Source organism: Centruroides vittatus, unplaced genomic scaffold, assembly GCF_030686945.1.
Source record: "Centruroides vittatus isolate TY-2023 unplaced genomic scaffold, ASM3068694v2 scaffold_2520, whole genome shotgun sequence".
In the NCBI taxonomy this organism is placed as follows: domain Eukaryota; kingdom Metazoa; phylum Arthropoda; class Arachnida; order Scorpiones; family Buthidae; genus Centruroides; species Centruroides vittatus.
Genome location: NW_027122689.1, coordinates 1,281,101 through 1,294,660, shown reverse-complemented (window position 1 = coordinate 1,294,660; position 13,560 = coordinate 1,281,101). Strand labels below are relative to the sequence as shown.

The following is a 13,560-nucleotide window of genomic DNA, read 5'->3' as shown; positions in this document are numbered from 1 at the left end:
CGTGCGGCAGCAGTCTGGAGCAATACAGTCCGCCACTTGACGAACATTCACAAATTTGTATTTAAAGATGCTTAAGTCAAATTAAATAACAAAAATTTATTATAGCCTATATAATATTACATTGCATTTATATGCATGAAATACAATTAAAAGGTAAAAACAGATTAATCCATTTTATACTGTTTCTTATGGGAAAATTTTTCAGTTTTAGAACTTTTAGGAACAAATTATGTTGGAAAATTGAGGTTTGACTGTATAAGAAATTTAAAGGCAGGCAAAACTCATCATTTACACATCTATCAGTTGTTGATTTAATAAATAAAATGCAGTCAAACCTGTTTTTATGCGGTGGATAGGGACTGCATAAAAAAAATGCATTAAAAAAAAAACGCACGAAACTTCACAAGTGGCTATAAAAAATAATTTTCACAACACAATTAAAAAAATATTTTTTTTATGCGGTGAATAGGGACCGCATAAAAAAGTCTCACATAGAAAATAACTCATTTTAAAATCGTAGTCTTAGTCTCTAAGGAAATTACCTTCCTCTTCGCTTTGTTTTTGTCCTTATTCATTTTCAGGGATTATGTCTAAACATAAAATAAAAATCCTAAAATTTTATATCTAAATAGAAAAAATAATACAGTGCGGTACATTTACCTTCAATTTACGCTTTGAAATGAATCTTATCTTAATGGTCCAGGAATGTGAAAGCACTTTGAAGGTTTAATTAACGTAATTAAACCAGACGTAGAATTTATTGACAACAGATGTCAGCACTTGACTGCATTGTCTCGTCTATCGTCTGTTTTACATATTTTTATCCAGGTGGTGTTTTGTTGACTTAAAAAATAAATTATTTCATTTTTCGCATATTCATGCAATAATATTACTATAATAAGTTCATTTATGCTATAATAAGTTTATTTAGCTATAATAAGTCAGCGTGAGACATGACAAAACACATGAGACTAGTCGCCAACTATACCGCACAAATTAAAAAAAAAAACACACAAAAAAATCGCACAAATAAAAAAATCACACAAAAAAAGACCACATAAAAACAGGTTTGACTGTACCTCTGACCAATTGATGCCTATCAGCCACATCCTTGCTACACCACTGGTCTTCAGTGAAAAATGACAACTGCATTTTACAATTACAATCTTGGATAATTAATAACAACTTGTTAATGAAATTTGTCATTTATATATAAGATTATTATTTCCTTAATACAAATTTTTAAAAATTTCTGAAGATTGTAATTAATAAATTCTTAGCTAATCTACTGTTTTGTGTGCAAAATACTTGGAAAAAAGTGTTATGGTGATTTTAAGCTATCATAAAATAAATAGAAACTGCAGCATAGAAATCAATGAATCATTGAGTGACTGAAGTTGTGGGACAAGTGGTGTGTATATATACCATGAGTTGCATGGCCTCTCCACATCTGTCTGTAGGCTGTAGTCCAAACCATTCAACACAATGACAGCTGCCATCAGAGACCAACAGATCTCAAAATCATTGGATAATAGGGCCAAGAGGCCAAGACTTCATGCACAATCCTTCCACTAAATGTATAATTTATATATATATATATATATATATGTGTGTGTGTGTGTGTGTGCAGTAAGATGTTCAGGATATGTTACATATAAAAAAAGGGAAATAAAAATAGAAATGACTGTACTAGGGATCAATGTATCATCACAAACCAAACTTTTTGTTACAAATTGTCTGTATTGGGAAATAAGGGGTGAAGCCCTCTAGTATTTATATAATAAAAAAATTTTTATGAAATGCCCAGTGCTGCTTGGACTAAAGACAAACAGACCTTTTGATATTTTTTAATGCTTATTTAAAACTTGTCTTATAAATTTTGTGTTTCCACTGTGTGTGCTAAGAGGGTCTGTTTTTCTATTGCTGTCAGGAATGTAAAGAGGGTGAGGTTACGAGGGCTGGCCCACCCATGAAAAAATTTGAGATTCCAACATAGACTCAAATCTAGATTTCCAGAGCAGCAGGGTGACATCCTTGCTGTCTTGGCTATCTGGCAATCTATAATGGAGTAGATAGATTATAAAGAGTGACAAATCAATGAAGTATTTACACATTTTTGTGATTGATTGATTTCATTTAATTAAAAAAATAAAAGCAGATGACAAATGTCTTCATTTCAAGTGTCAATTATCCATGCCAAGGCTTCTTAAACTTTTTTATTCACGACCCCCCCCGAAAAAAATATAAAATAAAGATATATAAATATTTTGCAATATACATATGAAATACAATGAAAATATACATATATATTGAAGATATATACAAATTTGCAAAAACAATAATGGTGTACTACTACAGTTCACTCTTGTGTTACAATGGAACAGACACAACTGAATACACTGAAAAGGAACAACACTACACTAGTTCACACTACAATCAGTGTTGCTGGATCGTTGTCTCGCTGCACCAGAAGTGACACAAAGTGCAACTCACGAAACCTACAACACAAAGCATGCCATTTCGATACTTTACATCAGTACATATTTTAAGTGATAATGCAATGTTACTTGACCTTCAGAGGTTATCAGGAGGAGGTATTTTTTTAGCCTCTTTATAGTTTATTATTCAAAACATTTATTATAAATATTGGTTTCAATTTTTACCACTAGGGAAACCACTTTTGTCCACACCATTTAGATCTGTTGTAAAAGTTACTTCTGATAGATCTCTTTAGAGTCCTCTATTTTATTCATTATGTTTTTCAATGTCTGTCTGCTATAGGAAGTAAGAGAAAATTAATATTAATAACAAATAATTTTTTCAGTCTGAAGGTGTGGCAGAAAGAGCTGAAAATTCAAGAAATATTAGTGAAGATCTTCTTAATACAGCAAGATTATTGGAACAACAAGTTGCAGAAGGTTATTATTTATTTAAATATTTAATATATTAGTCATATATTTTAACTTTTTATCAATGTTTATAAATACAGTTTTAAATTAAAAGATGAATAAAAACAAGTTCTCTCTGTCCAACACAATAATTGATTTTTAGCTGAGAAACATACTGATTCAATCTATTAAAATATATGTCATGGGTAATAGAAAATTTTACAGTGGTTATAGAAACTTAGTAGTTTCAATGAATTGATAAAAGATTCCAAAAGGTAACTGTACAATATATTATCTGAGGAAACAAACCACAGCTTCATAAAGGAATTTAAATTTAACATTTCTGAGAATAGAATATTCTATTCTCAGAAACAAAATTTAAAAAACTTATGCATAAATTTAATATTTCTGTAATAAACATTGTAAAATTTCTGAAGTTAAATCTGATTAAATTACTTTTATTTATTTTATTTATCCATATTTTAAATAATAATAATAACTAATAAAGAAAGTAACTGTGATGCTTTTTAAGTGATTTTTAAAAATGAATAGCTTATTTAATAATTGTCATCAGTTAATATAATGTAAACAATGTATTAATGAAATATTTTTTGTAATTTAATGATAGAATTGAAGCCAAAACTTGATTACGCCAAGAGAGGAGTTTCGTCGATAGGTCAGCAAAATGAAAAAAATTCAAGAGATTTAGACATAATTGACAAAGAACTGGAGAAACTGCCATTCCGTAAGAATGTTTTATTCTTTCTTTTAAAATTTTGTCATATAAGCTAAATAAAAGAAATTTATTTTAAAAAATTGATAAAAATTTCCATGTTTTAAAATCAAATTAATTTGTTGTTAGTGCTTATGACAAACAATTTGGACATATATTGTCTTATATAGAAAGATCCAATCAAGCTGTAATATAAACAAATTATTTATGCACTGTTAAGTATCTTCTTGAATCTCTGAAACACACAACATAAATCATTACACACATCCATCTGTACAAAAATCATAGTTTAATCACTCCATTGTTTAATTTTGATAAATAGAAAGTATAAAAACACAATGGTTTAATGAGCATCTATTTATTGTGACATCATAATGCCAGGCTGGAATTTTTGTCACAATGCACTTAAGTTTAGTAGCATCTTGCCCCTGTACATTATATTTTTCTTGTTACATGATTTGCATGACTTTATCATTATCTTGTGATAACCGACAGCGAATGAAAAGTTATGTTTCGTTTTTCACGAACAAAACGAGGATTAACGAACACTTTCTTGTCAATTTACAAACTATTCTTTAATTTGCTATATTATCCGGTTCTTTGTACAGTACATTGGATCCCAACATGTAGGCGGTGAGGATACAAAATTCGGTATACATAAAACAACTCGATTATTATTATAAGTGCCTATATCTATACTTAATCTACTTACAAACTATAAGAAGGAAGAAAGAGAGAATATAAGTACAGAATAAGGAGAAGGTGGAAATACCCAGGTTTTTGCTCTGGATGCTTCGTGATACTGTTGTCTCTGATCATCTACTCCTATCGACGAGGCCTATCTTGGCTCTTTCTTTTCACTTTCTAGTAGATCTCTCCCATTCACTTTGTCGATAATCCACTTTTCTCAATATTGTCAGTGTCGAATCCGTCCAATAAAATTGACAGTCCAGTAGGAAGTTCTTGGCCTACTTTAATGGACCAGATGGCTTCTCCGCCTCGACCTCACTCGTCGAGTTTCACTTCCTAACTTTCATTGTTCCAACTCAGAGCTCGTTCTCCTCGACCTTTCTCATTAAGAACCAAGATCCCTTCTCTTCTCTCTTCTTCTTTCCCTCTCCTTTCTGTTTTTATTATCCTGTTTTTTATAACATTGTTTTTCTTGTCAGAGGCATCACTCCCCACCAGATAGTAAAGCAATTAAGAAGGAAGTCTTTTTCTTAGTCAACAGGAAAGGGAGAGAAACAAAAGAAATCTTAAGCCTAACTTAAGTTTATAGAATTATTAATTATAAAATACAGTAAGATTGTGGCTGTTGGCCATATAATTCTGTTGAAGAGAAAAGTTTTGAATTGAAGTAATGTGACTTCTATCCCACAGCAGAAGTTCCTATATAGTCAATCTGAACCTCCTATTCCAAAGCTTTCCATATCTGGTCTTGACTTTCATCTATCTCGCACTGTTATCAAGATTAAGGAAGGACAGACAAATGCCAGTGGAAATTTATAGGTCTACAATTTTTTTCAAGTTACAGCCAAAAACAAACAAAAAATATCCAATGCAAGAAAAAAGAAGTTACTACAAATGATAAGTTCATGCATCAAATAAAAAACATGCATGCATAATATAGTTTAACAATTATGAAACACCACAAAAATCCTAGTCTGTTACTCATTCTTTATTAAAGGCAAAACAAAGGCAAAACTCATTTTGAGGCAAAACAAAGATTCTAAACAGTCAAAAACAAGAGGCCACTCCTTATTTTTGATTATTCTATAGCTTCCTTTCAATTAGTTCACTTTTGATATAAATCTAAGTTTTTTCTAAACTTTAGATTAGGAATCAAATCTTATATAAGTTAAAAAGATTTCCTATACTCATCAATATTTAATTCATATTTCCTTGTAAGCAACTGGCATTTCATTTTGTTCTGTTGGCCATATTGACCTATGGATGTTGGCCAATGGAGAATGATGACCTATATCATCATTTTCCATTGGCTATCAACTTCCCATTTCTGCTTATGCCGACAGAAGAAAAAATATTTTAGAGAGGATTCTGAAAATCAAATTTATGTTAGATATTTAAAATATTTGTGTGTTTTGTTTCTGCATTATTTTCTTTCACAAAAGGGGATGGCGCTTTACAATTTACAATAATCATTATTCTGACGTGTCAATTCACCAAAATAAGTAGCCAGATAGTAAGTAAAATTAACTGGGCAAAGCACCTAACCATAAGGGACTGGGGAGAACATTGATTATATTTTGAAACCTATTCACTTATAATTACATATATTTATATGTTTATAATTATGCTGTCATTACAATATATAAAATCAAAACTACTTTATTTAATAATTTAGGAGAATTACAAAACATGATTAACGATGCCAATGATAAATCAGTGGAGGCTGAAAATCTGGCAAATCGTGTACAAGAAGATATTGAAAATATTTTGTTAAAAATATCAGAAGATAGAGATACAGCAGAAGAAATACCTATTAATTTGGATGAGATTAAAGATGCAGTCAAAACAGCTGATAAGTATTGTAAGAAGTATAATTAATTTTGTACTTGTTAGATATTTATTCTAACTATATGCATGTTACTAACATGTAACAATATTTTATTAAAATTTAGTGGATTTGGTGAAAACAATTGATCCAGAAATTGACGATCTGCTGGAAAGAGTTGGAAGAAAGGAAACTGCAGTGAGAATAACCGGTAAAGACGTCAGTGACAAAATAGCCGAACTTCGTCAGAAAGTTGCTCTTGCTCAAAATCAAGCTAACAGGGTATAAAAGATTTTATTTATGTTAAAAGTTTATATTTAAAAATTGTTAATATAATTTTCTTTTTGTCCAAAATTTATTGCAGATTAAATTAGGTGTTCGATTTTTTGACAATACTACGCTACAGCTACGAAATCCCGAAGGATTAGATAGATCGGCAACTTACACTCACATGTCGTTGTATTTCAATACAGAAAAATCCGACGGACTTCTAATATATGTCGGAAACGAAAAGGGAACTCATAATCTTATATGGAATGCTTTAACGGTAATAATTTAAGAACTTAATCATGTAATGTGTTTATGATTTTTAAGAATTTCAAAAAGTTTATTTTTTTTATCTTTTTAAGGATGATTTTATGGCTTTAGAAGTACAAGCTGGAAGATTAGTGTTATCGGTTGATCTAGGATATGGCGTTAACAGAATTGTGAACGATCGTTACGTGGCTGATGGAGTCTGGCATCAAGCAATCATAGAAAGGTACTTTTCATATCACTTTTCATTATGTTTAGTAAATTTTTCCATACATTTAAAACAATTTAATTTTTTAGAACTGGAAAAACTTTCACATTGACAGTAAGAACAGAAAGGGAAGATGATTCAGTTAAACAGGATGTTTTACCAGGAACATATAGTGTATTTAATTTGGATCAACACCATTCTAAGTTTTACATTGGTGGAATACCAGATGATGCGAAAGTGAGATTTAAAGAACAAATCCTAGCAGCATCAACATTCTCATTTTTTTCTAATTATAACCATTTATATAAATTACAGATTCAACCGGAAGTGTTATCACGACATTTTATCGGTTGTATAGAAGAATTAGAATTTGGTAAAACTCCAGTTGGTCTGTGGAATTTTGTTAAAGCGGAAAATAACTTTGAAGGTTGCATTGAGAGGGATGCATTTGTTACTCTTCAGCCAAGTAATGGTCTGAGATTCGACGGAACAGGTTATGCAATCTTACCGATTAGACGGCATAACTTTAAAAGAACCACAGATTTCAGCATGGAAATTAAAACATATGCTAGCGAAGGGCTTTTGTTTTTAATTGGCAAAAATGTAAGTCTGTTAAACTGTTTAACAATTTACATGTAGCTTGTGATTAAATGTCTTGTAGACCATTATTCATAATTGTTTGAGAAAAGATACTGACTTTTAAATGAAGAATTCTTTACAAATATAAAGAATTCTATATTAATCTAGAAATCAGGGAAAACCTGGAAAAGTTGGAATATTTTCATTTCACAGGAATATACACACACTAATATAACACTAGAACTGCAAATTTGAAATTAGTTGTACAAAGTATTGAGTTTATATGATATTTTTACAACTTGAGATTATTGTTATAGAACATTACATCATTTTAAGGGAAAGTTTCATAGGTTAGGGTTTGTTCTTTCAAATTGGGTAACTACATATACTTCATATAATAAAAAATTAAGTAGTTATGAGGTAATGTAAAAATTACCTCATTGCTGCATACCACAAACAGTACCTGTTCGTGTATAAAAACAGTTCTTTTTAGTGAGAAGAAAAGCAAGAAATGATAGCTATACTATTATTCTGTAGATTACTACATAAAATTATTTTATAACAAAATATTTCTTGTATATCTATTATACCAGTAAGGATAAGCATACTCAAAATATATAGTAAATTATACATCTTTGTAGAGAGGTTGATACTGGTTTGTTTGTGAGAAATAGATACTGTTCTTCATCACTGATTTCAACTAATCAATCAATCACTCTCATTGCTATCCTGATTAGCATCCATTTCGTTGGATGGGACATATTCATTATCACTAGCCAATAGTTTAAGAATGTCATCTGTATCTTCACCTTCCGAGTCACTTTCTGAAAAATTTGCTAATATATTTGCAATTTAATATCCAGTCAGCAGATGATAATCAAATATTTCATTCATTTTTGTATACATGCTACATGAATATTTTCAACAAGACTGAAGCAAAAAGTTGTTCTAACAAAAGACACAGAAAATGAAAAAGATTAACAGAAACACTCACATAGGAGTGTTAGTAATCATGAATAGACACATGAAGCAAAAGTGAAAGTAAGAAATAAGAAAAGGTAATAAAACAATGAAATAAATCAGCAGTCAAAAGTGATTGCTTTTATCAGTTGTAAGAATAAAACTTGATGGTAATGCAAAACATTTAAATTCAGGAAAAATCAAAAAATTTCTGCTTCCTATGACAAACTTGATTAGGTGGGTGAGTAAGTAAAATACATTAGCAGTCAAAATGACTGTTGTTGTGCCTGTAGTGTTAATTTGTTAGCATTTTATATTTTTATGAGTCATTTTACATCAAATCAACAATGCCAAAATCTAAAGACATGCTCAGGCATTAAGGAGGAGTTAAATATGCCTTGCCAATCAGTCACTGATATTCATTTGTACAAACAAACATGTCTAGCGGATGTATAATAAACATTTGCAAACAACTTTTTTATCCTGTTGTTTTCTTCTAAGAGCCTATAAAAATATAAAGAAAAATACAATTTCAAGTTTGTAAAATTTTTATATCCTTAAAATTTGACTAACAGATTTCTTTGCAATTCCATTATGATGTATGAATGATTATCTTTAAAATAAATCTTTGCTGATTATTTTGCAATGATTAGTTACAAAGACAACAGATTAGCTTCTGAGTGTTATTTTATGGATAGAGAGAGATTATTGGAAACTAATCAGTTGTTAAGAAAGAAGTTCAAGTAGGGGGTCTAATAATATCAATTTAAACATGGGTTGACACAAACAAAACGAACAGGGAAGAACTAAAGGAAAAAGCCAGCAGACACATTTGTAATTGTGAGTTAAAATTGGCAGATAACTTGTATCATTGTGTTACCTGTATTCACTTTCTAATTGATTTTTGTTCAGGTTATCTACATTAAATTACAGTATCTATATATTACATTAAAATACAAATATTTTCCTATATAATTAGCATTAATGTTGGTACTGTTATGTTTTTAGGTAAAACTATAATAATAATTGATATTTTTGTGAACTGAAATCAAAGTTACAAAAACTTTAAACATAATATAGAATAAATTTGTTCTTAAACATGTAAACAGTTCATTAAAAATTATTTTCTAAATGAACTAATTGCAGAGAAATTTCCTGGCCATGGAATTAAAACAAGGAAAAGTATTACTCAAATACAATCTGGGAGATGGACTGGTCACTTTAATTTCTAATATGACCGTAAACGACGGAAACTGGCACGCGTTGGGAGTCTCAAGATACGAAGGAGAAGCTATATTAAAGGTCTGTTTTGTTAAATTTATTTTCATGTAAACAAACTTTCTACTTGTATGTTATAACAATTAAAATCACTTCAAAAAATGCTAATAAGAAGTGATTAATTATAATAAAAATATTCTACTTTTTTACTTTCATTTAAGTATTTTTATAAACAATAAATATCCAAATACTCAATATTTTAAAATAATTCTGCTTCAAAACTTCTGACTATTTAACTCAAAAATATTGAAAATATGATTAAGTTATCCATGCATATAAATAAGTGAATTATCTTCACCAAATATAACATTGTTATTGTACTAAGACTACAAAAGATAAAAACTTTAATTTATATTCTATATATAATTTATTGACAACAAATAAATTTTAAAAAATATAATTTGCCTTTGTCATCATTCTTTGCATGTACAAGACTAGAATATAGCAAAAACTTGAGTGATATTGGCCTTTTATCTAAAATTATTTCACTCCTAATAATGAAAAGTTCCTTGAAGTTTTAAAAATTTGAAAAAAAAAAGACTGAATTTAAAAGATGTCATAATCCAAAGATTATAACATATTTTAAATTCGGTCTTTGAACTTCCACGAAAAATATACAAACTTTTTAATAAATTTTAATATTGTTATTTTATGATAAGTTTAGGAGAGAAAAGTATTTATTCTTCATAATTCACTCTTATGAGACTTGCTTACCATAAAAATATTAACTTTCACTTATTGTGAATTAACATATGAAAGCATTATTCTATGATTTCTGTACGTGATTAGCTAAATAAAGTGGTAATGTATATCATTGTGACTGTATTCAGATGAGGTTCAAATCTGGATCTATTTATTGTGGATAGTTCAAATGATTCTGCCATTCAGAACTGTACCAAAAATCCCTTTGTAGGATGTTGCTTGGGTAAAATTGAGACAATTATACAAGTCACTGCCTGTCAACAAATTGAATCAATTTTTATGTATATTGAGATAAAAGCAGAACTTATCTTTATATTTTCTTCTATGGAATTATTTATAATGTATAGTTTAATTGTTAGTTTATTTGACGTACCGTATATCTCGGCAGATAATTTTCGTCGAAGTTTTATAATTTTAGCATATATCTGTCCTATAAGACGACCACCAAACTATCAATGGCCTATGAATTTAGTTTAGATCGGCAATCGTTATCTGAATAATAATACTGTATAGCGTATACGGAATTATGTCCTATTCGTAATTTTTTGAACGAACAAATTTTATTTTCTTGCATCTGCCTTGCAATTGTTGCAAACATTCACACTGATTCAGCATTCATGACCTTGACTATTCACAAAAACATCATATGGGTTATTCTATTTTGTGCACATACCCTACTCTACTAGTACATAATTACGGTTTATCCATTTTTTTATAATGGTTTTAATTTATATAAATAACAAAAAAAAATTAGATTGAATCTGTCCTATAAGACGACCCCGGATTTTGGGTGCCTTTTTCTATGATTCGACTATTGTTTTATCTGCCGAGATATACGGTATTTATGAAACTTTCTATATTTTACTGGCTGCTTTTTTCCATCAATTCATTGACTATCCTTTATTATTAGTAGTAACGCCATTATTTTTCAACAGACTTTTTTAACTTGAAATCAAATATTATACTTTATTAAAATACTCTAAGGGCAGTTATATCATTTTCTCTCAAATATATAAATAGTTTATATGATATCAAAATAACATCTAAAAATTCAATTATTTTTCTCTTTATTAGATACAAGGTGTTGAAGTAGACAGTGGAAAATCTCCAGGGCCTTCTATAGATCTGTCTACCACCGACGACATATTTATTGGTGGCTATCCAAGAAATCACGGTTATTCGTAAGTAATATTTCTGAATTGGTTAATACTCGGCCAGACGGCCAAAGCAGTTAAGGCATCGGCCTACCATTCTGGGAGCCCAAAATGATTCTTGAGATGATATCCAGGACAGATTTCTTAAAAGGAAGTCTGTCCTGGATATATCACTATTCCTCACCACAGGATTTCCTTGTGTCCCTCAGGGTAGAAAGTTGATATTAAATGCTGTTAATTAAATTTTTTTTAGTAATATAAATGAATTAAAGTAACTTTAAGAAAACAGAAAAATGAACACGGTAGAGATTGTCATGGGAGAATTGGAATCCTTGTGATTGGTCATTCAACACGATGCAAACAACCATTGTTCATTTTATTTCTTGATTTACTTTCTATTACCGTTGCAGATTAGACCTATTTATGATAGGCAAAATGTCACATATCAGCATACTATGGACTGTCTTTGCATTGATTCTCTTTGGTTTTCTATACAAATTATTCTAGAGATATATTTATCATATAATTAAAATTATAAAATTAAAACTTTCCTTCTTACGAAGTCATAACCGTTTGACAAACTCCCAAGCCTTAGATAATAATATGATCTAGTTTACAGAATGATATATGTAGCTCTTGAAAAATCTAATGATATTTTTCATAATTATAGATACAGAATAAAACCTATCCTTTGTATTACACATCACGAGTCAGGTTGCCTCATTTAATTGATTTGATTTTAAATTATTGAATAAAACAAAGTTTAATGTATAAAATTTTGCATGTTTCATATTTTAAAATCATCAGAAACCAATGTTATGGGATAGCTTTAAAATTAGATTCTCTGAATTTGACATGAAAATTGAAGATAGTCTTTAATTACATAAACATATAAAAGCAGAAATGTACAAAAATAAATAAATATCTTTTTACTAAAAAGTCTACAGAGAATTTACCATATCTTGAAAGCAAAATTAATTCTTATTTTTATATCTAACTGAACTAAACTTCATAAAAATATGTTCATGAAATGAAATTATTTATTGTTATAATCTTGGATACAATATATTTCTTTTGAATAGTTTCCTAATTATAATGTAAATAAGTATGACAAGTTGTGAAGTTCTTGCAACATATGCTTTTGTTTATTGAGATTAGTTATCATACCACCCATAAAAATCACAAGAAAAACAAATTAAAAATTAGTTAAATGTAATCTAAATGTATTTCTTACTTTAAATAATTTTGTAATAAGATATGTAACAAATGTTCAAAAGTATGCATATTTGTAATACAATAAAAGAAAGAACAATGTGAGACATTCACCCTAAAATTAAGAAGACATAAACAAGATAAATTGTAAATCTTAATCTTTGTTGCAATGATTTTCTTGATTATAATTAATATTACTCATAACTATACTTGAATTTATTTATTGAAAATGTTTCAATAAAGTGGGAATCGTCCATTTAAAAAACGAACAAATTTTCTTAGTTAAAATTATCCATGTAACCCACATTAAAACCATCCGATTAAAGAAAAATGAATTTTGAACATTTGGAGAAACATTCAAAATGCATTTTTCTTTCATGAGATGGTTGTTTGTTTTTTAAATAGAAGATTCCCACTTCATTGAAATATTTTAAATAGATAAACTCAAGTAGAATTGAGTGTGTAATATTAATTAACATAAATTATTAGTTACATGAACAACAACAAAATCCAACAAATTAAAAATTCTTAACTTTCCTTCTGTATATAATAGGGTAACAGATTTTAAGGCACAGTCATAATATTAATTGAATAATATTTATTAAACAATAAATACACCTTACTAAACATCTTAATAACTTTATTCATCAGAGTATTGACAGTCAAAGACTAAATGACAATACAATAATCAATTAATGACTGAAAATTCATAAAACGAAGTCCTTCAAAACATCCTAGACAAAATGGATTTGCTGTATTGCCATAGAACACCATATCTAATTGCAATATGTTTAGTA

At 28.9% G+C, this 13,560-nt stretch overlaps 1 protein-coding gene across 1 annotated transcript in view; it reads left to right on the top strand.

The window, feature by feature from the left end:
* LanA (laminin subunit alpha) overlaps positions 1-13,560 on the top strand; it is a 167,504-nt gene that overhangs the window by 133,599 nt on the left and 20,345 nt on the right. The window contains 10 exon segments of the mRNA XM_067285291.1: positions 2,825-2,918; positions 3,517-3,633; positions 5,987-6,172; positions 6,264-6,418; positions 6,501-6,683; positions 6,766-6,896; positions 6,968-7,115; positions 7,194-7,481; positions 9,564-9,719; positions 11,472-11,578. Of these exon segments, the coding sequence (XP_067141392.1) occupies positions 2,825-2,918; positions 3,517-3,633; positions 5,987-6,172; positions 6,264-6,418; positions 6,501-6,683; positions 6,766-6,896; positions 6,968-7,115; positions 7,194-7,481; positions 9,564-9,719; positions 11,472-11,578 (1,565 nt within the window).